Source organism: Benincasa hispida, chromosome 7, assembly GCF_009727055.1.
Source record: "Benincasa hispida cultivar B227 chromosome 7, ASM972705v1, whole genome shotgun sequence".
Classification (NCBI taxonomy): domain Eukaryota; kingdom Viridiplantae; phylum Streptophyta; class Magnoliopsida; order Cucurbitales; family Cucurbitaceae; genus Benincasa; species Benincasa hispida.
In genome coordinates, this window is record NC_052355.1 from 41,325,213 (window position 1) to 41,351,755 (window position 26,543).

Consider the following 26,543-nt stretch of genomic DNA (forward strand, 5'->3'; position numbering starts at 1 on the left):
AGAAGAATATATATTGATATTCACAGGGTAAACATATTAAAACTTATAAACATGCTTTTCTACAAAGAGGAAAAGGAAGAGAAGACTCACCCTTATAGAATTTCTCTTCTTCATGAATTTCCTCTCCAAGATCACGAGTAACACCTCTGCATGAACACGGGTATTCTTTCAACACATAGGACACCACTACACAATAACCTTGCTATTCTCCAATAAAGAATAAGGATGTGTGGGCTCCTTAGAGTTTTTGGGAGAAGGAAAGGAAGATTATTGAGAGTTTGAAAGAGGACATTTTCAGAGAGGTTTTCTTTTGCGTTTTCATGTCAACCACTTCACTCTCACTCATTTTCTATATTCTTAATATAGATCAAATATTAAGAGTAAGAGGGAGGGTGTTACTCTAACTACCACCAACATGTTGAAGAATAATTCCCTTGTGGGGAGTTATCAATTAATTATATTATATAATATAATATAAATAATTAACTAACTAACTTAATTAATCATATAAAATGCATTTTAATCACATTAAAATGCATAACTCTCTTATAACCTATAGTTTTAATATGAATCATATTCACATTAAATTTTAATCTATAATATTTATATGAATCTCATTCATATAAATAATATCATAATCTCATTAAAATATTTATCTCTTACATATTATATAGTTGTAATTATAAATCATATTTATAATTAACTATGTATTATCATATATGAATATACATTAAACTTTATATTAAGGGTAATTGAAATTGATAGCATTTTTAGGAATAATAACCAAGCATATAACATCATTTAAAAAAAATGCAAATATAGACAAGTCTATCAATGATAGACTTCTATCGTTGATAGACTCTTACCAGTGATATGGTCTATTACTTATAGACTCCTACCAATAATAGGGTCTATCATTGATAGGCTATTTAAATTTGGCCATATTTGTAATTTTTTTACATTATGTTATATCTGCCAATACAATGGGTCTAATGTCTATATTTGCAATTGTCCCTTATATTAATCATACTAATATAACTAATACATTTAATTTCCTTAAATAATTTGAACAATTCAAATTATTCCTTGTTTTATCCTTAACGAACTAGCAAGAAGACCTTATGGACCTACAAATTAGAAGCTCCAATGATACGAGATTAATTAATTAAACTCTTTAATTAAATTAATCAACATTAATTAACTGCCGGTCACTCCACTAAAGACTGACAACTGCACTCTTCATACTGTAGATATATTTCTATGTCCATGGACCATTACAAAGTGGTCGTATTCGTAGTGTCACCAGGATAAGGTACCCAACCGTATTCATATATTATAGACCATTTAGGTTATTACTTGAACATGATCTACTTGTATGTCAACCACATACATGTTTAAGTTACATAAAATAACACTGGAACTTAGTTTATTGGATTGGGTTAATGCACACTAAATGTCAAATAAAACAACATCTTATTTTATTAAATAAATAATTTGTATACAAAATTTACAAACTACAAAACCCACGAGATTTAGGGAATCAACCCCAACAATCTTCCACTTGTCCTAAGGTTAGTGGGGTGTACAATACCAAGCATAAAACAAAGTAAAGTACATAGTATAGTAGTATAGTAAACTAGGATATACATTATGCCTAGTAACATTTCCTATTTGCCCTCGACAAGATGATGCATGCCCAGTATGCAGGAACTTGTAAAGGTTCGCAATAGAAGGGGATCGTCCCAATTTTCATTTTTTTTCCTCAAAATCCCAATTTTATAGAACAAAAAAAAAATACGATGCATTAAAAGAAATTTACAGCATGCTTAATTCAAGAAGGAAGAAGGAGAAAGTAGGACTTACCCTTGAAGCCCATTAATTCTTCACGTAATCCCCCGATTCAATCACGAACTCACCAAACGGAGCCTTCTGTATTATCTTGGGATTGAGAATTCAGTAGGAGTAATGGGCTCTACTTCTTTTGGAAGAAGGATAAAATTGAGAGAATTTTTGTAAGGAAGAAGAAAACTATTTTCTTCCCTGTGTTTTTTTGGTAGTTGTTCAGAGAGAATTTCCTAACCTTCTAAGATTAGGGAAGAAGATGAAAAATTATAAAACTAAACAGTCTCACACTGTACACATGTACAAACTTGATTGGATAGAAAATTAAGGGAAGGGAGTTGTAATTCCCGCCCTTTAATTAAAAATAAAATAAAATTAAATTAATTTAATTAATAATTATATAATTATATAATATATATATATAAAACTATACTTATTATATGTATGTATAACTTATGTTATACCAAATATAACACATAACCTATAGTTTTTACGTTGTACAAAATACAATATAATCTATAGTTTTATTTTCTCTCAACAATGCATGGTATATAATTTAAATACATTTATACTAAATTCAATTATATGAATCTCATCCATATAATTAATATTTGAATCATATTCAAATATTTAATTCCTCTCTACCATCTATGGTATTTAATATAAATCATATTTATATTAAATTTAAATATATGAAATTCATTCATATGATTAGTATTTATTTGAATCATATTCAAATATTTAACTCATCTCAAAGTAAACTTTATGTTATAATGTATCGAATGCATTATATTAATTATATTACATTTAATTAATTTAATTAATTATATCATATATAATTAATTCTCTCAATTAATTTGAACAATTCAAATTAATCCAAAATTAATTCTCAATAATCCACATTGAGCTACAGAGGGGACCTTATAGACCTGTAGATTGAAGCTCCAATGATACTTGGATAATTAATTAAACTCTTTAATTAAATTACCCAACATCCATTAACTTCCGATCACTCCATTAAAGACTGACAACTACACTATTCACACTACAAATATATTTCTGTGTCCATTGAATATAACCAGTCAACAGTGCAATGACCCTTCACAAATTGCTCGTAAGTATAACTGGGTCAAAATTACCGTTTTGCCCCTATAGTTACATCTAACTCCTCAAGTACCACTGATCCCTCTAATGAACAATAAGTCATAGTCCAACTATGACCAAATCCCTCTCGGACCAAGAGAGGGTGTGGCCACATTATTCAAGCCTTAGAATCAGCTCTTAAGGGAGCAATTTATCTACTTACCTCGATATTAGGGAAGGAGTGAATTCCGTCTTGTGTAGCTGTGTTCCTAACTCCTCAAACAGATGAATCCCTAAAATGGTAGGTATATTGAGTCGGCAATTTGGCCACTCTTACCCATGCAAATCAAAGGACCACCTTCATACGCAGGAGTTCACAATTCACTCAGGATTCAAGTCATGTCACATATGGTTATCCTGGTAAAATGTAAGTCTCTACTATTAATGGCGTTATAAAATGAGACTAGTCATTTCGTGGTCTGGTCTTATACAAACTCTTTGTATATGATACCTCCACTCACATGTCTCTACATGAATGATTAGGATTAGATCATTTGTAACACTTTACAACATTTGTAACATCTACAATGCGGGTCGTATTCGTAGTGTCACAGGGTAAGGTACCCAACCTTGTTCATCTACTACAGACCGTTTAGGTTATCATTAAACATAATCCACCCGTATTTCTCTACATACATGTTTAAATTCATAAAATAACCTAGGATATTTGTTTATTGGATTGAGTGTATGCTCATAAATAACAATTATTTTATTAACAACAATTTGTTTATATAGAGTTTACAAAATTCGAGAATACAAGATAGATTTAGGAAACCAATCCCAACAATCTCCCACTTGTCCTAAAGCTTAGGGAGCCAAATGTACAATACAAATACAAAATACAATAAACTAAGGCATACACTATACCCAATAACATCTCCCACTTGCCTTAGACAATATGTCGCATATCCCGTAGACCTAGACTTTTTAGATGACCCTCAAACACTTTAGCCGTTAGAGCCTTTGTAAATGAATCAACAACGTTGTGCTCCAAAGCAATTTTCATAACAGTCACGTCACCTCGATGCACAATCTCCCAAATCAAGTGATATTTCCATTCAATGTTTTTGCCTCTTCATGACTCCTAGGTTCCTCAGAATTTGCTATAACACTACTATTATGACAATAAATTGTGATAGGTAAAGACATATTTGGAAGAACGTCCAAATTAGTAAGGAACTTCTTAAGCCAAACAACCTTTTTAGCATCTTCACAAGCAGCTACGTATTCGGCTTCCATAGTGGATTCTGCAATGTATCCTTGCTTGATGCTCTGCCAAACTATAGCTCCTCCATTTAGAGTAAACACTAACCCTAATGTGGATTTCTGAGAATTCTGATCAGTCTGAAAGTCAGAGTCCATGTATCCTGTAAGGACCAAATTCTTATCTCCATACACAAGCATATAGTCCTTCGTTCTCTAAAGGTACTTGAAGACTATTTTGACCGTTTTCTAGTGATCTTATCCTAGATTGGATTGATATCGACTGACAATCTCTACTGCATAGCAAATGTCAGGTCAGTACATAACATTTCATACATAAGGCTACCAACAGCCGATGCATAGGGAATTCGTCTCATTGCCTCAACTTCTTTAGGATTCTTAGGACACTACTTCTTAGACAATACAATTCTATGCCTAAAAGGTAATAAACCCGTCTTGGAGTTGTGCATCGAATATCTGATAAGCATCTTGTCAATATACGATGCTTGAGACACGGCCAACCTTTTTTTCTAACGATCCCTGATGATCTAGATCCCTAGAACAAATTGTGTCTCTCCCAAATCTTTCATTTGGAATTGGGTGACCAACCATTTCTTTACATCAATCAGAAAACCTACATCATTCCCAATGAGTAAGATATCATTCACCTATAGTATGAGGAAAGTAATGAGTTAATGATTTTCTTGTAAACACAAGGTTCATCAACATTCTGACCAAAGCCATAAGATTTTATCGTAGGGCTAAATCTTATATTCCAAGATCAAGATGCTTATTCAGTCCATAAAAAGGCCAATTAAGCTTGCAAATATTTTGCTCTTGATTTTGTTCAATGAATCCTTCTAGTTGATTTATGTAGATGGTCTCTTCAAGACTACCATTCAAAAAAGCAGTCTTGACATCCATTTTTCATATTTCATCGTCATAATATTCGACTATGGATAAGAGAATTCTACTAGATTTTAACATGACAACAGGTGAGAAAGTTTCTTTATAGTTCATTTCCTCAACCTGGGTATAACCCTTTGCCATAAGTCTAGCTTTAAAGGTTTGTACCTTTACATCTACACCTCTTTTTCTTTTGTAGATCCATTTACAACCTATAGATTTTACTCCATTAGGTTGATCTAAAAGCTTATAGATAGAAATGAAGCACATAGACTCCATTTCTCGATTCATGGCTTTAATCCATTCATCCTTATCAGCATCTTCCATTGCTCGTTTATAAAACAATGGATCTTCAACACGATCACCAACTATAATTTCTTGGGTTTCTTTAAACCTATGTAGCGTACAGGTGGGTTCATAACCCTCCTACTACATCGAGGCAATCTCAACTCTTGAGATGAATGTGAATGACTAGATGAACCAATATCAATAACCCTTGTTGATGTATTAGCTCCTTCAACAACCCTTGTTGAAGTCTCAGTAGATTCATTAGAAATTTCACTTAAAACAATTTTGCTTTATGGGTTATGATCCCTCATGTGGTCTTCTCCCAAGAAGGTAATATTTGTCGATACAAACACTTTATTCTCACTTTGATCAAAGAAGTACCCACCTCTTGTTTCCTTGGAGTAGCCTACAAATAGTTATACTTTTAAACGAGGTTCCAACTTTTTGGGGTTTGCCATTAGCACATGGGCTGTACATCCCTAAATTCTGAAGTGGCATAAACTACCTTTACGACCTTTCCATAAATCAAAAGGTGTTTAAAAAATACTCTTTGAAGGAACGTTGTTCAAAATATAAACAGTAGTCTCTATTGCATATCCCCAAAATGAGTCAAGAAGTTTATCATAGATCATCATAGATCAAACCATGTCCAACAGGGTTTTGTTTCTCCATTCCGATATACCATTGTGTTGAGGTGCACTAGGGGCTGAGAGTTGGGCAGTAATTCCATGTTCGATCATATAGTTTTGGAATCTTAAGTCCATATACTCTCCACCACGATCAGATCTAGTGTTTTTATCTTTTTATCTAACAAGTTTTTAACTTTCAGTCTTATACTCCTTGAACTTTTTAAGTGCTTCAGACTTATGTTGCATTAGGTATAGATACCCGTATCTGGAATAATCATCTATGAATGAGATGAAATATTCATACCTCTTCTCATGCTCTTACATTCATCGGGTCACAGAGATCTGAATGTTTAAGCTCCAAGGTCTTTTTGGCTCTATAACCTTTTCCAGTAAAAGGTCGTTTTGTCATTTTGTCTTCAAGACATGACTCATAAATAGGTAAAGAGTTTTCTTCTAAACCATTTAGAAGTCCACTTTTCACTAATCTCTCAATCCTATTAAGATTAATGTGACCTAACCTTAGATGCCAGAAACTCTCAGTCTTTTAATAGTTGTTGTCGTTTTGAACATTTCAGTATTTAGCACGACTTTTGCAACTAACGACCTTAGTACATATAAGTTACTCTCCATTGAACCAAGCCTAGTTCCATTCCATTCTTAAAAATAAACACTTTATTTTTAGAGAAGGATAGAGAATACTTTTGTTTAATCAGACAAAAATTAGAAATTAAGTTCCTCTTGATATTAGAAACTACATATACATCTCCAATAACATATATCGTTTCTTGTCCAAAAATAACTTGAGTCTGCTTATAGCAATAGCTGAATTAGCCTCACCAGTACCGACTTTGAGAGTCATCTCTCCAGCTACTAATTGTCTTTAGGAATTAAATCCCTGATAGGAAGAACATAAGTGATTAGTAACTCCTGAATCAACTATCCAGGTAGAGTCATCCTTCTCTACTAAGCACACCTTCAAGACAAATAAATCAAATTTATTTTCTTCAGAGTTCTTTCTTTTTTGAAGAGTAGTGGGATCAACTATATAACTCATATCATAAACTCCAAGTTTCATCTCAGAGGACAACCTTCGTTGATCAACTTCACTAGATTTAGCAACATTTTCCTTTTCTATTTGTCCCTTGACATTCAATATGGACTGGAGTTTATCTAGGGAGTTGACAATTCTGGTTTCATCATCATCAACCCCATTTTGCTTGAATTGTGAGAAATTTTGCTCAAATTCTTGCATTGATTACATGACCTGATGTGCAGTGATCATACTCTCAAATCTTTTGGCTAAGGCATCAGATATACTTGCTAAAATGTATACTCAGGCTTTATTATTAGCCTTCGTCCACATTTTGTATGCATCACAAATATTTTATCTTGCATCAGGGGTTAGGACTTGAGGACTATCCTCAGTCAAGACGATGTTGAGGTCATTAACCACGAAAAAAGTTTTAATTGAATCTTTCCAAGTTGTATAATTAAAACCAGACAAATTTCTAGAGGCAAATAAAAAAAAAAAAAACAATTTGACTTTTTTGCTAAAAAGAAACAAATTGATCTACATTAGATTTTAGCGTAACTCTAAAACATCCAATCAAATTTAGCAAAAACTAAATCAACCCCATTTAGCATCTAATTTTTGCAATGATACTAAAGTGATTTAGGACAAAAGCTACCGAAGGGTAGTCAGTTGTCCCTTCACTAAACCAAGACATTCTCAACTAATTATTACACCAGAATAACTCTTATTCTCATAACAATTAGTCATCATTGATTTGGTCAAGAAATCATTAACTAGCTTAACAATTTCTCGTAAGTGTGACCCTTCATTTTAGGCCCGAAAGTTCCACCCCAATGCCGAAGGAAAAAACCGATTGATTTGGTGAAGAAATCATTAACTTTCTTTATGCTTCACCAGACTATAACTCCTCCGTTAAGAGTGAACACTGACCCTGATGTGGATTTACTAGAATTCCTATCAGTCGAAAAATTTGAGTCAGTAAATCCTATATGGGTGAACATTGATCCTCAGCTCCATCACAAACATGTAGTCCCTAGATACTTAAGGATGATCTTAACTGTAGACCAGTGATAGAATTCTAGGTTAGACTGATATCTACTGACGATCCCTACTACATAGCAAATGTCAAGCCTTGTACACAACATGTCATACATTAGGTTGCTCACAGCCGATGCATAGAGAGTCAGTCTCATTTCCTCAACCTCTTTAGGAGTCTTGGGACATTGTTCCTTAGACAAGATAATTCCATGCCTGAAAGGTAATAATCCCCTATTAAAATTGTGCATTGAATATCTGACAAACATTTTATCAATATACAATCTTGAGACAAGGCCAATGTTTTATTCTTGCGATCTCTAATGGTTTGGATCCTTAGAACAAACTGTACCTCATCCAAAATTTTCATTTGGAATTGGGCGGCTAGCCGGTTCTTTACATCCGTTAGTAGACCTACATTATTTTCAATGAGTAGGATATCATCCATATACAACACTAAGAAAGCTACTGATCTGTTGATGATCTTCTTATAGACAGAATGTTCATCAACATTTTGGTAAAAGCCATAAGACTTGATCGCAGTATCAAATCCTATATTCCAAGTTCGAGATGATTGTTTCAATCCATAAATGGACTAGTTAAGCTTGCAAATCATTTGCTCTTGACCTTGTTTGATGAATTTTTCTGGTTGTTGCATGTAAATGATCTCTTCAAGATTACCATTCAAAAAGGCAGTTTTGATGTCCATTTGCCATTCTTATAGTCATAATACGTGGAATGGACAAGAATATTCAGATAGACTTAAGCATGGAAAAAGTGAGAAAGATCCTTCATAATGCACTTCCTCAACTTGGATATAACCCTTTGCCATCAGTCTAGCCTTGAAGATCTATACCATCTCTTTTCCTTTTGTAGATCCATTCACAACCTATAGGTTTTACCCTATCAAGTTGATCTACAAGATCCCATATAGAATTAAAGTACATAAATTCCATTTCGAGATCCATAGCCTTAACCCATTCATCTTTGTCCACATCATTCATTGCGCAGTTATAAGTCAATGGATCCTCAACATCGTCATCTAATATGACAGCTAGGGTTTCAGTTAAACCCATATAGCGAGCAAGTTGGTTCAGAACCCTCCTACTACATCGAGGCATCCTCAACTATTGAGGCGGATGTGCTAGACTAGATGAAGAAACATAAATTTGTTTTGTTGATGTACCAGCCTTTTCGATAACTCTTATTGAAGTTTCAATAGTTTCATTATAAAGCTCATTCAACACGATTTTACTGTGTGGTTTATGCTCCCTAATGTGGTCCTCTTAAAAAAATGTAGCACTTGTTGATACAAATACTTTATTTTCTTTATGATCATTGAAGTAACCACCTCTCGTTTCCTTGGGATAGCCTACAAATAAGCATAATTTTTAACTTGATTCAAATTTCTTTGAATTTGCCTTAGGCACATATGTTAGACAACCCCAAATCTTGAAGTTTCGTAAACTATCTTTACAACTTCTCCATAATTCCAAAGGAGTTTTAGAAACACTTTTAGATGGAACATTGTTTGAAATATAAGTTGCAGTCACTAATGCATAACCCCAAATGAATTAGGTAACTGAGCATAGCTCATTAGAAACAACAAGGTTTTATTTCCCCTTTCCGATACACCATTTTGCTGAGGTATATCAGGTGCTAAGAGTTGAGATGCGATTCCATGTTCTATCATATAGTTCTAGGATCTTAAATCCATATACTCTCTACCTCGATCTGATCAAAGTGTTTTAATAGTCTTACCTATTGAATTCACAACTTTGGCTTTACACTCCTTGAACTTTTCAAAGGCTTCAGACTTGTGTTGCATTAGATGAAGATACCCATATCTTGAATAATCATATATGAAAGAGATGAAATATTCAAATCCTTCTCTTGTCTTAATATTCATAAGACTACAGAGGTCTGAATGTATAAGTTCTAAGGGATCTTTAGCTCTATAACCTTTTCCGGTAAAAAGTATTTTTGTCATTTTGCCTGCAAGGCATGACTCACATACAAGTAAAAAGTTTTCTTCTAATTTTCTTAGAAATCCAATCTTAATCAATCTTTCAATTCTATTGAGATCTATGTGACCTAATCTTAGATGCCAAAGATATGCATTTATTTACGAGAAATCTTTTATCTTTTATATTGAGTTATTGTATTTTGAACATTTCAGTATTTAGAAGCGCTTTAGATGCTAACGACCATAACACATATAAATTACTCTCTAAGTTTGCATAACAAATTCGAACACCATTTTTTTTATATAATAAACGATTTATTTACATAAAAAGAAACAACGTATTGTTGTTCTAACAAACTTTGTATAGAAATCAGGTTCCTTTTCAAACCAGGAACTACATAAATATTCTTTAAAATAAGAAAAAAATTATGGAAGAGTAATTTCACGCTTCCTACTGCCATTACTGACACGACCTATCTTGTTCCAAAATGTATGGTCATCTCACCAGTCCCAAGCTACTGCCATGAACTAATTCCTTGAAAAGAAGAACAAGCGTGATTAGTGGTCCTTAAATCAATTATCCAGGCTAAATCATCATTCTCCACAATAAAAGTATCCAAAATCAGTAAGTCATATTTACCTTGTTTAACCTTCTTCTTCTCTACCAAATACTTAGGACAATTTCGTTTCCAGTGTCCCTCTTGGTTGTAGAGGAAACAATTTCCTTTGGTAACCTTGGTCTTCTTGCCCTTCTGGGCTGTAATAGGGTTAACTTTATTCTTTTGACCAGCCTTCTCCTTCTTCCACTTCTTGGTGCCAGATGAAGAAGACACAGACTTAGTTCTAAAGGTCGAATCTCTGTGGAACTTTGCCTCTCCTTTTTGTCCTTTGACTTTCATCAGGAACTCAAAAGTCTATAATTCATTAAGGAGAGTGAATAGTGTGTAGTCTAGTTTGTTCATAACAACATTACTAAGTAATTGTAGGAAACTCTTTAGTAAAAATTCCAGACTAAAGCTAACTTGATTGACCTCATCAATGACGGTCCCATTCATTTCAGCCACGTTGAAGTGGACTATCATATTGAGAACTTGTTCTCGCACTGAGGTCCCCTCATTCATACGGACGTTGAAAATGAACTTCAAAGCATCATGCTTGATCTATGATGATGGTTGTCCAAACATCTCTTGTGATGAATCCATAATCTCGCATGTAGTGACCATGGATTCATGTTTCTTTGCCAAAACTTTAGTCAAGCTCGTAAGAATGTACACTCTTGCCTTCTCGTTTGCCTTTATCCACCTCTCATATGGATCCCGAATATTTTGAGGTGCATCAGCAAAGGGAACTTGAGGACACTCCTCAAGTTGGACAAACCTAAGGTTGTCAATGATAAGTACAATGTTAATCGTGTTTTTCAATGTAGTGTGGTTATCACTAGTTAATTTATCGACACTTAGCAGATTGATTGTAGCGCTAGTCATTATGAAGTTTGCTGAGATGATACAAATTATTTATATTAATGACATGCATAACCCTTTAAATCCAATCAAGTCTAGCAAAATTTTAATGTACCATATGTGACAACTAATTTTGCAACGATGCTTTAATGATTTTAAATAAAAACCACCGAAGCATGTTCAACCAGAAGAAGTCTTATTCTTATAATAATTAGTCACCATTTTTATTTAACAATTTCTTCTTGATAAAAAAATAGTAACTAATTATTATAAGAATAAGAGTTATTCTGGTGTAATAATTGGTTGATAATGTCTCCATTCAACAAAGAGTCAGAATAAATTATCAAATTAAAAAATAGAGATTAAATTTCATCCATTTTTTTATTTTTTTTGGGTAAAGAAAACCGACCTAATCTGCACCCAAACAATGTCGAACACAGTCTTCAACATTCGCAAGGTTCCTTATTCCAGACAACAAACTCTATGGATATCAAATTCACAAAGATTATGATTTAGTACCAGCTTCCCAAATAACTTCTAAAATTGCAATAAAGACAAAGGGAAAGAAAAAAAAAAAAAAGTAATGAAAAGCATTTCAATAATTGGATGAATTTAGAACACCAGAAAGAAAACATTAATAAGGACAGACGTTAATATTAAATTAAATTCGAAAAATCCTCACCCAATTGCGATAGCAATTACATATTGTCCCCAATTAAAGCACGGGAGGTAGTGCTGCTACAAGCAAGTAGTCACGAATCAATTAATTAAATATTATCCTGTGTGGGCCCCTCAATTAATTAATTCATCACCGCCCTTCAATCCAACGGCCTCAATCTACTGCCGTTTGATTAACACACTCATGATTTGGGTCTATCATAAGTCAACTGTTTAGTCAAAGCAGGTCAAATTTCTTTTCATCGCACCCGTTCATTTCGTATCCCACCTATCGTACGGCTATTAATGAAAGTTGTATTTAGGCACGTCCACACGATTTAAAACCCCGACCACAGTCACGGCGATGAAATGAAGTCATTTCAATTTCCAGCCTGGCTTCATTTGTCCGTTTAATATTCCGGCCCCACCAAAAAGTAAATTACCCCTAATTTCCAATTTTACCCCTCTCTTCTTCTCAAATGCTTCGTCTTCCTTCTCCGCCTCCCCCAAAAAATTGCCCTAATGGCCTTCCTGGTTTTACTCTTCTTCCTCGCCGTAACTGCACGGTTTCCGTCGACGGTGGTCTCCGGCGAGTTTCCGGTATTCAGAGAAGCGCCGGCATTCCAAAACGGTCGGGAATGTCGCCGGACAACGAAGCCTTCTGTTATCCACATCGCCATGACTTTAGACGCTACCTATCTCCGAGGATCGATAGCCGGAGTATTTTCCGTACTTCAGCATTCAGCCTGCCCGGAAAACATAGTGTTCCACTTCATCGTCACGCACCGGCGATTAGAGCTCCGGCGCATCATCACCACCACATTCCCCTACCTGAACTTCCATCTCTACCATTTCGATTCAAATCTAGTAAGAGGAAAAATCACCTACTCGGTTCGACGAGCCCTAGATCAGCCACTGAATTACGCGAGAATGTACCTGGCAGAACTATTACCACTCACCGTTAATCGAATCATCTACTTCGATTCAGATCTGGTGGTGGTGGACGACGTGGCGAAACTGTGGAAGATCAATTTAGGGAATCACGTGCTGGGAGCGCCGGAGTATTGCCATGCGAATTTCACGAATTACTTCACGCCGAAATTCTGGAATTCAGAATATGCGGCGGCGTTTGAGGGGCGGAAACCGTGTTATTTCAACACGGGGGTGATGGTGATCGATTTGGGAAAATGGAGGGAAGGGAAATACACGGAGAGGCTGGAAAAATGGATGAGGATTCAGAAGAGGAACAGAATTTATGAGCTGGGATCGTTGCCTCCATTTTTGCTGGTTTTTGCTGGGGATGTTGAAGGAGTTGAGCATCGATGGAACCAACATGGGTTGGGTGGGGATAATTTGAAAGGGGTTTGTAGGGATCTTCATCCTGGTCCGGCCAGTTTACTCCATTGGAGTGGAAAAGGGAAGCCATGGCTGAGATTAGATGCTAAGAAGCCTTGTCCACTAGATAGTTTATGGGCTCCTTATGATCTTTCTCGTTATTCCTCTCTGTTTTCTGACAATTGAAATCGCCGGAAGGAAAGAGGTCGCCATCACTGCCGCCGGTGACGGTGCTTTAAGCTGAGCCCATGGTTGAAGCGAAGGGGGTGTGGGCCTGTTTGGGTTGGTTGTATTCTGGGCCGGGCTACAGCCTTCAACAATGTAAAAATGGATTCGTTTTTTCTTTTATTTTTTTTTCCCTCAACAAGCAACAAATTTTTTAAACTTTTTAGGTTAACGTTCATTGTGATGAAATTTAGATTGAATCAGCCGAGTATAATCGACTGCAATTATAGGGTTTTTTTTTTAGTGCAACGATTATAAAGTGGGTATTGAACAACAAACATTTTAGACTATGATAATTTGTGTGTTATCTACTTTGAAATGTGTATTCTGCGTGTCACTTGATTCATTTCTTTTGTTTTTTTTTTGCCTCTCTACTAGATGAATTAGTTAGAAATTTTGTTTTCTTGACCATTGAAGAATTAGAATGAAAGTTGGTGCAACTTGATGATAAGACTCATTAAGTTCAGGATATAATTGATTCTTCTAGTAAAAGTAAAATTGAAAAATTCAAGGCTCTTTGAGAGTGCAGGAAGAGATACAAGCTTAATTTCTTCTCTATTTTGAAATAAAAATCAGTTATAAATTCTATTGTAAATAGTTGAAAAAAATTATCAACTACAAAGGGCAAGTAAAATCAAAATTGAAAAGCCAAGAGAGATAAATATAACAATAGAGAGTGTGAAAAATAAAAATTCGTCTGATTATTTTTATAATCTTCTCCAAAATCATAATTGAAAAGCAAAGAGAGGAGCATAAAAACAGAGAGTGTGAAAAGTAAAAACTCATCTGGTTATTTTTGTAATCTTCTTCAAGATCGTGAATAGAATTACTGCTTTTGGACTTCAAACTATAGCATGGCTTCATATCCTTGATCTTCTCTTGACTGAATGTGGACAAAATCCTGAAATCTACATGTTAAAATGATGAAGAAACTTGTAAGGTGAGATGGTTTTTTTTTTTTTTTTTTAATAAATAACTCCATGTGTTTTACATTATAAATTGGTATCAGAGATTGTAAATTGTCAAGAAAGGCAATCTGACTGGCAAGTTAATAAATAACTCCAAAATCATAACTTACAAGCATGGGCATCTGACTGGCAACGTCTGATCAAGGAAGAATGGCATATGACTGTCTCAGGGTATGGAATTTAATGCAATCACATCACCAAGTGACTATTCAAATTGCCTATATAAAGAGATGTTGCTTGCAAAGAGTGGGAAGTTAGCCATTTTTTGTTTTTCACCTCTGCCAATTGTAAGCAAGAAATAAGAGGGACGATAATCATTCTCCACTGTTGGTAATAAGGTGCTGCTAGAGAGAAGCTCGAAAGAGAGATCTCCTTCAACCCTTTCACCGAGTTGGCAACAACAAGGATAAAAACAAGTCAAAGTGGACAAGAAATTAAACCTTGTGGCTTGACTTCTTCCTTTTACTTTGCATTCTTATTCACTATCCCACTTGATTGAACTAAGATTATATGTATCAAAATTTATTTCTTTAATTCAATCTCAATCTCAACCATTATTCACATCTTCGTCTGTTAATTTTTCTAAGTTGTTTGTGTATGTGAATCTTCTGGCTTGATAAGTGCATAAATTTTTTGCTTGAATCCACATGATCAATTGATTGAAGTGAAAAAACAATTAGTTACTTGAGAAATTAATTACTTGTTGAATGCATCAAGCTAGGGTGTGAGTAATTCTAGAGAGAAAATTATTCATGTCATTTACCTGTTCATTTTAACTAACGCATGCAACCTAAAGATAGGATAAGTGTGGCATCTGCATTGAGAAATATTTAGCATAAATTAAAGAAAAAACTTCTAACGCATTACACGTACACTTAGATTTTAGTAGACATCTATACTATTTTCGTTTCATTGTCATTGTGCTTATATAGGCTTGTTGTTCCCACTAGGAAATCAATGCATATCATCCACGAACCTTTTTTCCTTTTTCTGAACTCCTATTTCACTCTTGCATGCATGCGTGCTAGTAGTTTAGTGTACATAACCAACTCATATCAACCAATTAGGAAACCTCTAAAATAGATCCAAAGATCAAAACTACGTTAGTGTATTTTAGAATCCCCGTGTTCGACCCTAGGTTTACAGAACATTTAAGTTAGATTTATACTTGTGTCTAGCTTAAGAAAACTTGTATACAACTAGCAAGGTGTGCACAAACATAAATCTATCATTAGTCCAACGCATAGCATCATCTTCATACCAAGTGATAGATTAAACATCTTCATCATAATCATTCATTTTCATCATCATTTATCTTCAAAAGCACAAATACGGTTGAAACGCAACAAGTTTTTTGCATTGTTGTCGAGGATTCTAGCAATGTAGCTCGAATTTAGATATTGTATCTTTTTGCAGAACTTTCAATCGAAGGTGTATTACAAGTTAAGCCTAGACTTTTGAACGTTTTATGAGCAAAGCGAAAACTCCGGAACTCAGATACGACCCAAAGATTGAAAGGACTTTCAGATGGAGAAACATATCAAATAAACGTCGAAGGTGAAGGAAATAGGAATCAGGATTTTTGTGAGCAGCAGAAGCAAGACTATTTCAAATTACAATCATGAATCAACAAATCATTTACAGTCGACTTCAAAACAAACAGATATGCAAATCATACAGAAATTACAGCATGTAATATACGAATGTACAGAGGGAAAATTGTACTAACAACGAAAAAAGTGTCTCCACACTCCGATGCGCGACTATTCGAACAACAACGACCACGAACACTCGATCTACACAACCGCAACACTGCACAAACATAAATGATAAGAAAAAGGAAACCACTTTTCTTTTAAACTCACGGTTACCATGATCCAATAACCACCCACTACTTTGGTTATTTAAAAGAAAAAGTATTAATTATTTAATAATTAATATTATTATAAACATAAATGATAAGAACTTATCATACTGTATTTATAACCTATAATTTTAATATTTCATCTCATAAAACATATAAACCATAGTTCTTTTTGTATTCTATGGTACTTAATATAAATCTCATTTACATCAATCCTCCACTAGATGTATCTCATATATCATACCGATTATATCATATATAATCAAAATACCTCTTGTCAATTTGAACATTTCAAATCAGTACCAAGAACATATCCTCAACATGTATCCAAGCTACCAAGGGGGCCTCATGGACCTGCAGATCCGAAGCTCCAACGGTACGTGAATAACTGACTAAACTCTTTAGTCACAAGATCCACCATCTGTTAACTGCTAAACACTCCACTAAAGACCGACAGCTGAACTCTTCTCACTATAGATATATTATGTGTCCATCTTAACCAATCAGCAGTGCGACAATCCTTCACAAATCGTTCGTAAGTACAGCTGCGCCAATAACCGTTATGCCCTTGTAGTTACATCTGTCTTCTTATGTACCACTGATCCCTCTAATGAACATAAACCATAGTCCTACTATGATTGAGTCTTCTCTTCCTACTATGATTGAGTTTTCTCCTCCAAAGAGAAGCTGTGGCCACTATGTTCAAGCCCCAGAATCAGCCCTTAAGGGAGCAATCTCTCTACTTATCCCTAATTCGGGAAAGGAGTGAATTCCATATTGTGGATTGAGTTCCCAGCTCCCAGATCAGACAAGTCCCCAAAAAGGTAGGCATGTTGAGTTGGCAATCTGGCCACTCTCACCCATACTAATCAAAGAACTGCCCTCAAAGGCAGGAGTTCACAAAACACTTAGGATTGAGGTCGTGTCACCTATGGTCGTTTAGGTGAGATGCAAGTCTCTAGTATCAACGACATTATATACAGAGTCTAGTCATTTCGTGGTCCAGGTCTTATATAAACTCTTTGTATAGGACACCCCCGCTTCACGTCTCCACACGATTGGGCAGGATCAACCATCTGTAGTAGTTTACAACACTTGCAAACCTCTACAAAGCAGGTCGTATTCATAGTGTCACCAGGATCATGTATCCCACTTTAATCCTTATACTACCAACTGATTTAGATTATTACTTAATACATGATCCACTTGTATATCACATATATATACTTAAGTTCACATAAAATAACCAAGGAGCTTTGTTTATTAGATATGAGTAAATGCCAGAATTAAATAACATTTATTTTATTCATTGAACAATGTGTATCTTTACAAAACAACGAGACTCCAGAAGAATTAGGACATCAATCCCAACAATCTCCCACTTGTCCTAATGACTCGGGAGACTAATGTACAATATACAATAAACTAGAGATCTCACGTATCATCTTCCACTTGCCCTAGACAAGATGTTGCATGTTCTGTAGACCTAGACTCTCCAGGTGACCCTCGAACACTTTAGCCGTGAGGGCATTGGTAAAGGGATCAGCAACGTTTTGCTTCGATGCGATCTACTCGACTATCACATCACCGCGACGCACAATCTCCCTGATCAGGTGATATTTTTGTTCTATGTACTTACCTTGACGATGACTCTGAGGCTCTTTCGAATTTGCCACAAGCCGGCTGTTATCACAATAAAAAGTGATAGGCAAATCTATATTTGGAAGAACTTCCAAATCTGTAAGGAACTTCCTCAGCCAAACAGCCTCTCTAGCTGCTTCACAAACCGCTACGTATTCGGCTTCCATAGTGGAGTCCACGATGCATCCTTGCTTGATGCTTTGCCAAACTATAGCCTCTCCATTCAGAGTAAACACTGATCTCGATGTTGATTTGCGAGAATCTCGATCGGTCTGAATGTCAGAGTCCGTGTATCTTGTAAGGATCAGATTCTTATCTCCATACACAAGCATGTAGTCCCTTATTCTCTGAAGATACTTGAGTATCGTCTTGACTACCGTCCAGTGATAAAATCTTGGATTAGACTGATACCGACTAATAATCTCTACTGGATAGCAAATGTCGAGTCTGGTACTCAACATTGCATACATCAAGCTTCATACAGCAGATGCATAGGGAATCCGTCTTATCTCCTCAACTTCTTGAGGTGTCTTAGGACATTGATCCTTAGACAGAACGACTCCATACCTGAAAGGTAACAAACCCCTCTTGGAATCTTGCATCTTGTACCTGATCAACATTTGATCAATGTACGATGCTTGAGATAGGGCTAAACATTTGTTCTTGCGATCCTGAATGATCTGGATCTCAAGAACATATTGTGCTTCACTCAAATCTTTCATTTAGAACTGGGCAGCTAGCCAACTCTTAATGTCAGTCAGATATTCTATATCATTCCCAATGAGTAGGATATCATCCATATACAGTACTAAGAAAGCTACTGAGCTGTTGATGATCTTCTTGTAAACACAAGGCTCATCAACGTTCTGGTCAAAGCCAAACGACTTGACAGCAGTGTCAAATCTGATGTTCCAAATTCGAGATGCTTGTTTCAGCCCATAAATGGACCGATTAAGCTTGCAAACTCTTTTCTCTTGATCTGGAACTACAAACCCTTCTGGTTGAGTCATATAGATGGTCTCCTCAAGATTACCATTCAGAAAGGCAGTCTTGACATCCATTTTCCGTTTCATAATCATAAAATGTGGCTATGGACAAGAGAATCCTAATAGACTTAAGCATGACAACAGGTGAGAAAGTTTCCTCATAGTCAACTCCCTCAACCTGGGTATATCCCTTTGCCACGAGTCTAGCCTTAAAGGTTTGCACCTTTCCATCTACACCTCTCTTTTGCTTATAGATCCACTTGCACCCAATAGGTCTTACTCCATCATGTGGATCAACAAGCTCTCAGACGTTGTTGAAGTACATAGACTCTATTTCCTGGTTCATGGCCTTAACCCATTCATCTTTGTCAACATCCTCTATTGCTTTCTTAAAAGACAATGGATCCTTGACCTCATCATTCGTAATGACATTTTGGGCTTCAGTCAAACCCATGTAGCGATCTGATGGGTTTAAAACTCCCACTACGTCGAGGCAATCTCAACTCTTGAGCTGGTTGACTAGACGTCCCAACCTCAACAACTCTTGTTGATCTGTCGGCCTATTCAACAACTCTTGTTGAACCCTCAGCAGTCTCAGTCTCACTAGAGATCTCACGTAAAACGAGCTTACTTCGTGGCTTATGATCCCTCATGTGATCTTCTTCCAAGAAGATAGCATTAGTTGAAACAAACACTTTGTTCTCACTTGGATCATAGAAGTATTCTCCTCTCGTTTCCTTAGGGTAGCCCACAAAGAGGCAAACCTTCAAATGCGGTTCCAACTTCTTTGGGTTAGTCACTAGCACATGTGCCGGATAGCCCCAAATCCTGAAGTGGTGTAAACTACTTTTACAGCCTCTCCATAACTCAATAGGTGTTTCATAAACTTTTCGAGGGAACGTTGTTCAGGATATAACATGCAATCTGCACTGCATAACCCCAAAATGAGTCTGAAAGATTAGTATAACTCATCATAGACCAAACCATGTCGAACAAGGTCCTGTTTCTCCTTTCTGATACACCATTCTGCTGAGGTGTACCAGGGGCCGAGAGTTGGGACGCAATCCCATGTTCTATCATATAGTTCTAGAATTGTAGGTCCATATACTCTCCACCACGATTAGATCGTAGTGTTTTTATCTTCTTATCTAACAAGTTTTCAACTTCAGCCTTATACTCCTTGAACTTGTCAAGAGCTTCAGACTTACTTGCATTAGGAAGAGATACCAAAACCTTGAATAATCATCTATGAAAGAGATGAAATATTCATACCCACCTCGAGCTCTAACATTCATCGAACCACAAAGGTCTGAATGTACAAGCTCCAAGGCTTCCTTGGCTTTGTAACCGTTTCCAGTAAAAGATCATTTGGTCATCTTGCCTTCAAGGCATGATTCACATACCGGCAAGAAGTTTTATTCTAAACTCTTTAAAAGTCCACTTTTCACCAACTTCTGCACCAATTTCTCAATCCTATTGAGGTTGATGTGACCTAGTCTTAGATGCCAAAGATGGGTGTTTTCCTTTGAAGAAACCTTTAGTCCTTTAGCTGTTGTTGTCGTACTGAATATTTCAGTGTTAAACAAGGCTTTTATGACTAACGGCTTAGTACATATAAGTTATTTTTCATTGAACCAGAACCAATCTCCATTCCATTCTTGAATATATACACTTTATTCTCAGAAAAGGAGACGGTATAGCCTTGTTCAATGAGACAAGAAACCGAGATTAAGTTCCTCTTAATATGAGGAACTACAAAAACATTATCTAGTAACAGATAACGTTTCTTGTCAACAAATAACTTTAGTCTGCCTATAGTAACAACTGAAACAATCTCACCATTACCAACTCGAAGAGTCATCTCTCCCTGTGGCAACGTTACCCAGGAACTAAATCCTTGGTAAGAAGAACTGATGATTGATAGCACCTAAATCAAGGATCCAGGCAGAATCCTCATTCTCTTCCAGACATGTCTCCAAGACCAATAAATCGTATTTACTGTCTTATCTCCTCTTTTAGAGAGTAGTGGGATGGAGGTTGTTTGCCACGAAATTCGTTCCACACGATTCTTTCCACTGTAATAAATCGTTCATTTTTAAAAGCTTTAAATAGAAATACTAATGAGTTGCTGAAAATAAAAACACATTGACCTACGTTAGGTTTTAAGCAAATACCCGTTGTAAAATAGAACAACATCCAATAAGGTTTTAGAAAAACTAACATGAACCCCGTGTGATATTTAGTTTCGTAATGACACTTTAAAGGTTTAGGACAAAATTCGCCGAAGGGAGGTCAGTTATCCCTCCTCTGAATTGAGAAGATCTCAACCAGTCATTAATACTAGAACAACTCTTGTTCCAATAACGACAAGCCATCATTGATTTCGCCAAGAGATCATTAACTTACTTAACAATCTCCCGTAAGTGTGACCCACCATTTTAAGCCCTAGAGGTTCGTCCCAAAAGGCCAATCCGAAGGGAAAATCCGATTGGGGTAAAACCTAAAGCGACTCTATCCATTTCTGGAGTTCACCTTGATATTGACTAACTGCACAAAACCCATCCGAAGGGGGCCGCATCGAAGGCGACTCGAGGGCGTACAGAATGATCTCACAGTGTGAACCAATGAAAGAGACCATAGGACGTGTTGGCACATACCCTTCACCCACTTACTATAAATATTCTCTCCGTCCACCTTGATATTGACTCATGCAAACATCATCCGAAGGGGGATGCATCCTAGGCATCTCGAGGCCAAGCATGAATCTCATGGTGTGAACATACAGGGAGAAACGTGAGTGGAATCATAGACATATCGGATATGCCTCCTCCTCCCACTGAGTATTTTATAACCTAGGGTTTAGTTTACTTAGAAAAAACACGGCTAAGGATTTTAACTAAGTGACTTTTAGGTTTTCACAATAGTAACTTTTACCTTGGATAGTTGTACAACTTTTGATCATCATCCATTAAACTCTTTAATGGAGTCTTTGACCAAAACGTCGCATGCTTGTTCAAAACCTATCTAATTCACCTTTCCAGGTAGGTTTCCAGGTAGGGGTGTTAAGTTTTCGTCAACTTAAGAACCCTAGCCTAGCCAAAACCCACCTTAGACAAAAGTTCCCTTATAAATAGGTTTACAACAAATTTAATCTTTTATTCCAACCAATTTAATCCTATCAAAATGATTTTAAAAGATTAATCTAGGTTATTAAACTCTTTAGAACCATTTGAACTTAGGTCTATCTCAATCCAATTTTAAAACCCTTTTAAAAACTTGAGTTCACTCTAAGTCCGCATGCAACTCTAAATTATTGATTTTAGGTCTAATTTCCTTTATAACACTTATAAACGGAAACAACCACCACAATGCGAAGCTAACACATGCAAGGCATTCATAACGATTATAAACAGCCTAAGTGTCATGCTCAATGCATTGTCCATTCATTGCTACTTCTTTTATATAACACTTATACAAAAAAGTAATGAAACAAGCAAAACATGCTTCCATTCACCCTTAGACAATAACATTTATAATATAAGGATGATGCATGATAGTGCTCAATGCATGCAAAATATTCTTATATTTCATGATGCATGCGCATGCTTGCAAGTAATTTCTTCATGCAAGATTATAACATTTATAATACATGATGCATGAGTAATTGCACAACCTAAGGTGGGTTTTTAACTATATGACAAACACTTTGATATATAAGAACCATACACCACATGCATAAGCAATAAAAGTTGAAGAACCAGGTAAAATTTCCTTAAAACACAAAAGGGAAAGCTAACTATTACAAAGACAAGGAGTCTTCGGTTCAAACAGGCGAACCGGGTCTTGAATCGCTCAGCAAAACAACGCTTCTCCAACCATCCATCATGTACTAAGCACCCCGCGATCGTCTACACGATAATACAAACTCTTTACTCTATCGTTTACCAACGCTCCCAGAGTTAAACGATCGTTTAGCATCTACTATACGATCGTCTAGAAAAAATCCAAACGATTGTTTAGATATTACAACACGATCGTGTACCTTTACTAAGCGATGAAGCCTAAAGTACACAATCGCTTAGCACGCTATGCACGATGCCCGAATTCCGCGATCGTCTAAACGACTATGATGCCGCGAAGCACCATCGCCTAAGCGATCGCTTAGCTAACGTCTCCGTATCGCATACGCACGATCGCATAAGTAGTAACTAAGTGATGAAGCTTGCTAACTACACAATCGTTTAGCGTGCGCCTTCTACTAAACAACGAGTATCGTATGCTCCCACTACGATTTCCTGTACTAACAATGGCAGAAGTGTCTCCACGCTCCGATGCACGACCGTTTGAACAACAGCGACCACGAACACTCGATCTACACGATCGCAACACCACACGAATACTTCGCGCTCGTCCTCAACGATCTCCTCGGTCATGATCTCCTCCGCAACACCACATACGGACTCCTCCAAAGCACCACGAACGGCCTACAGCAAACCTCGACGGTGTTAAGTTGAGTCTGACACCACCAACAAGGCGACCTTGGTATTTTCGGTGTGAGAATCTAGAGGGTGGGCTCTGTTCGGACTTGGTGTGAGGCAGACGAACGGAGAAAACAATGATCACGTACACGACTGGGCAAGTGGGAGAAGTCAGAGACCTATTATATAGGTCGATACTCAATTGTTGAGAAAAATTTATGCGATTGTCTAGCAAAAGCTATGCAATAGTTTAGCTCGGTCTGTCGCCTACAGACTCTACATGATCGTTTACTTGGGCCAGCGATCGTCTAGCAAAACTATGTGATCATTTAGTAAACACTGCACAATCGTTTAGCTAGCACTTGCACAATCGTTTAGCTCGCCCAACCATCGTTCAGCAAATCTGTATTTACTTGACGACTTCCATGAGTTTCTTTTCACTGGAGAGAAAACTCAAATTCTTTTTCAAAACCTTTTGTGAAAACTAAAAACTTCTTTTCAAAATAGGAAACCACTTTCCTTTTAAACTCACGATTACCATGATCCAATAACCACTCACTACTTTGGTTATTTAAAAGAAAAAGTATTAATTATCTACTAATTAATATTATTATAAACATAAATGATAACCAACTTATCATACTATATTTATAACCTATATTTTAATATTTTCATCTCATGAAACATATAAACCATAGTTCTTTTGTTATTCCATGGTACTTAATGTAAATCTCATTTACATCAATCCTCCACTAGATGTATCTCATACATCATACCGATTATATCATATATAATCAAAATACCCCTTGTCAATTTGAACATTTCAAATCAACACCAAGAACTGATCCTCAACATGTATCCAAGCTACCAAGGGGACCTCATGGACCTGCAGATCCGAAGCTCCAATGGTACATGAATAACTGACTAAACTCTTTAATGTGGAATCTACCATCCGTTAACTGCCAGGCACTCCACTAAAGACCGACAGTTGAAATCTTCTCACTACAAAATATTTATGTGTCCATCTTAACCAATCAGCAGTATAACAAAACCTTCACAGATCGCTATAAGTACAGCTGGGACAATAACCGTTATGCCCCTGCAGTTACATCTGTCTCCTTAAGTACCACTGATCCCTCTAATGAACATAATTCATAGTCCTACTGTGACTGAGTCCCGGAATCAGCCCTTAAAGGAGCAATCTCTCTACTTATCCCTGCTTCGGGAAAGGAGTGAATTCCATATTGTGGATTGAGTTCCCAACTCCCAGATCAGACAGGTCCCCAAAAAGGTAGGCATGTTTAGTTGGAAATCTGGCCACTCTCACCCATACTAATCAAAGGACCACCCGCAAAGGCAGGAGTTCACAAAACACTCAGAATTGAAGTCGTGTCACCTATGGTCGTTTAGGTGAGATGCAAGTCTCTAGTATCAACGACGTTATATACAGAGTCTAGTCATCTTGTGGGTCCAGGTCTTATACAAACTCTTGTATAGGACATCCCTGCTCCACGTCTCCACACGAATGGTCAGGATCAACCATCTATAATAGTTTACAACACTTGCAAACCACTACAAAGCGAGCCGTATCCGTAGTGTCACCAGGATCAGGTATCCCACCTTAATCTTTATACTACAAACCGATTTAGATGATCACTTAAGGCATGATCCACTTGTATATCACATATACATGTTTAAGTTCACATAAGATAACCAAGGAGCTTTGTTTATTAGATATGAGTAAATGCCAGAATTAAATAACACTTATTTTATTCATTGAACAATGTGTATCTTTACAAAACAACGAGACTCTGGGAGAATTAGGACATCAATCCCAACAGAAGGTTAAGGCTGTTAGAGTAAATATGCAATATACGAAAGCTAACAAAATCATTAATCACTCTAATTAGATTAATTTATGTAATAAGCATTCAAACTCATAGTTTCAAAACAATAGGGTTTCAGTTTTACTACCTTTGTAGATTTCCACTTAGTCCTTGCAAGGTCCACAAAAATGGCGTCAATCTCTTCAGTAGATCATCAAGAATGTCTTCTCTACCAATCACAGTCTTGAATTGAGTGGTGGAACTCTTAATTGAACAGGAATTTTAATTGGTTTGAAGAGGGTTTTATAGAAGAAAATTTTCAATAGAATTTAAAAAAAAAAAAAAAAAATCAGTTGCATGCCCTTAACTCTAATCAAATCAGAAGTATTTATTAACCTTAAACATGCAAGCACTTAGTTAATCAACCAATTGACACTTCAAAAGGCACTAACAAAGTGGAATAGGTGTTAATTTTTGGACAAATTCACCTAAACTAAAAAAATTTGGGACAAATCTGCTATTTAATCAACTTTTCAAATTTAATTTTATTTAATTAAACTAAACATAAATTCAATTTCTAAAATTTAATTAATTAAATAAAAATAAATTAATATCAAATATTAAATTAATAAAACACCTAGTTTAAACATGAATCCTTATTCATATAATCAATATTTAAATCATTATTTAAATATATTGAACTCTCCAAATACGTTTAATTTCAATAAATTTAAACGTTAATTATATTGAATATAATTATCCAAACCCTGAATTGAATTTGAACATTTAAATTCACTCAATATTCTAATCCAAGGTTTATTTTTTTATGAGCTAGTAGAGGGACCTTATGGACCTACGGATCATGAGCTTCAACGATTTGAAATTAATTGGCTAAACTCTTTAAACCGAATTAATCAATATTTGTTAACTACCGAGACATACCATTATAGCTTAGTAGTTGCACTCTCTTCACTGTAGATATATTTCTGCCACTTGATTTAACCATAATCTATAAGTCGGTCCTTCACAGATCATTTGTATTTATAGCTAGGTCAAAA

At 35.9% G+C, this 26,543-nt stretch overlaps 2 protein-coding genes across 2 annotated transcripts; one reads left to right on the top strand and one right to left on the bottom strand.

Annotated features, from left to right (window-relative positions):
- Positions 1-11,205: 11,205 nt before the first annotated feature.
- Positions 11,206-11,529, bottom strand: LOC120081093. Its single transcript, XM_039035772.1, has one exon. It carries the CDS (start codon positions 11,527-11,529, stop codon positions 11,206-11,208), a length of 324 nt encoding a protein of 107 aa, XP_038891700.1.
- Positions 11,530-12,157: 628 nt separating this feature from the next.
- Positions 12,158-14,033, top strand: LOC120082201 (probable galacturonosyltransferase-like 3). Its single transcript, XM_039037473.1, has one exon. The coding sequence runs from the start codon at positions 12,685-12,687 to the stop codon at positions 13,681-13,683; it is 999 nt and encodes a 332-aa protein (XP_038893401.1). The 5' UTR covers positions 12,158-12,684; the 3' UTR covers positions 13,684-14,033.
- Positions 14,034-26,543: the final 12,510 nt, after the last annotated feature.

Bases quoted from the DNA above. Each gene is read 5' to 3' on its own strand.
- LOC120081093 (XM_039035772.1), bottom strand. From the start codon at position 11,529: ATGACTAGCGCTACAATCAATCTGCTAAGTGTCGATAAATTAACTAGT.
- LOC120082201 (XM_039037473.1), top strand. From the start codon at position 12,685: ATGGCCTTCCTGGTTTTACTCTTCTTCCTCGCCGTAACTGCACGGTTT.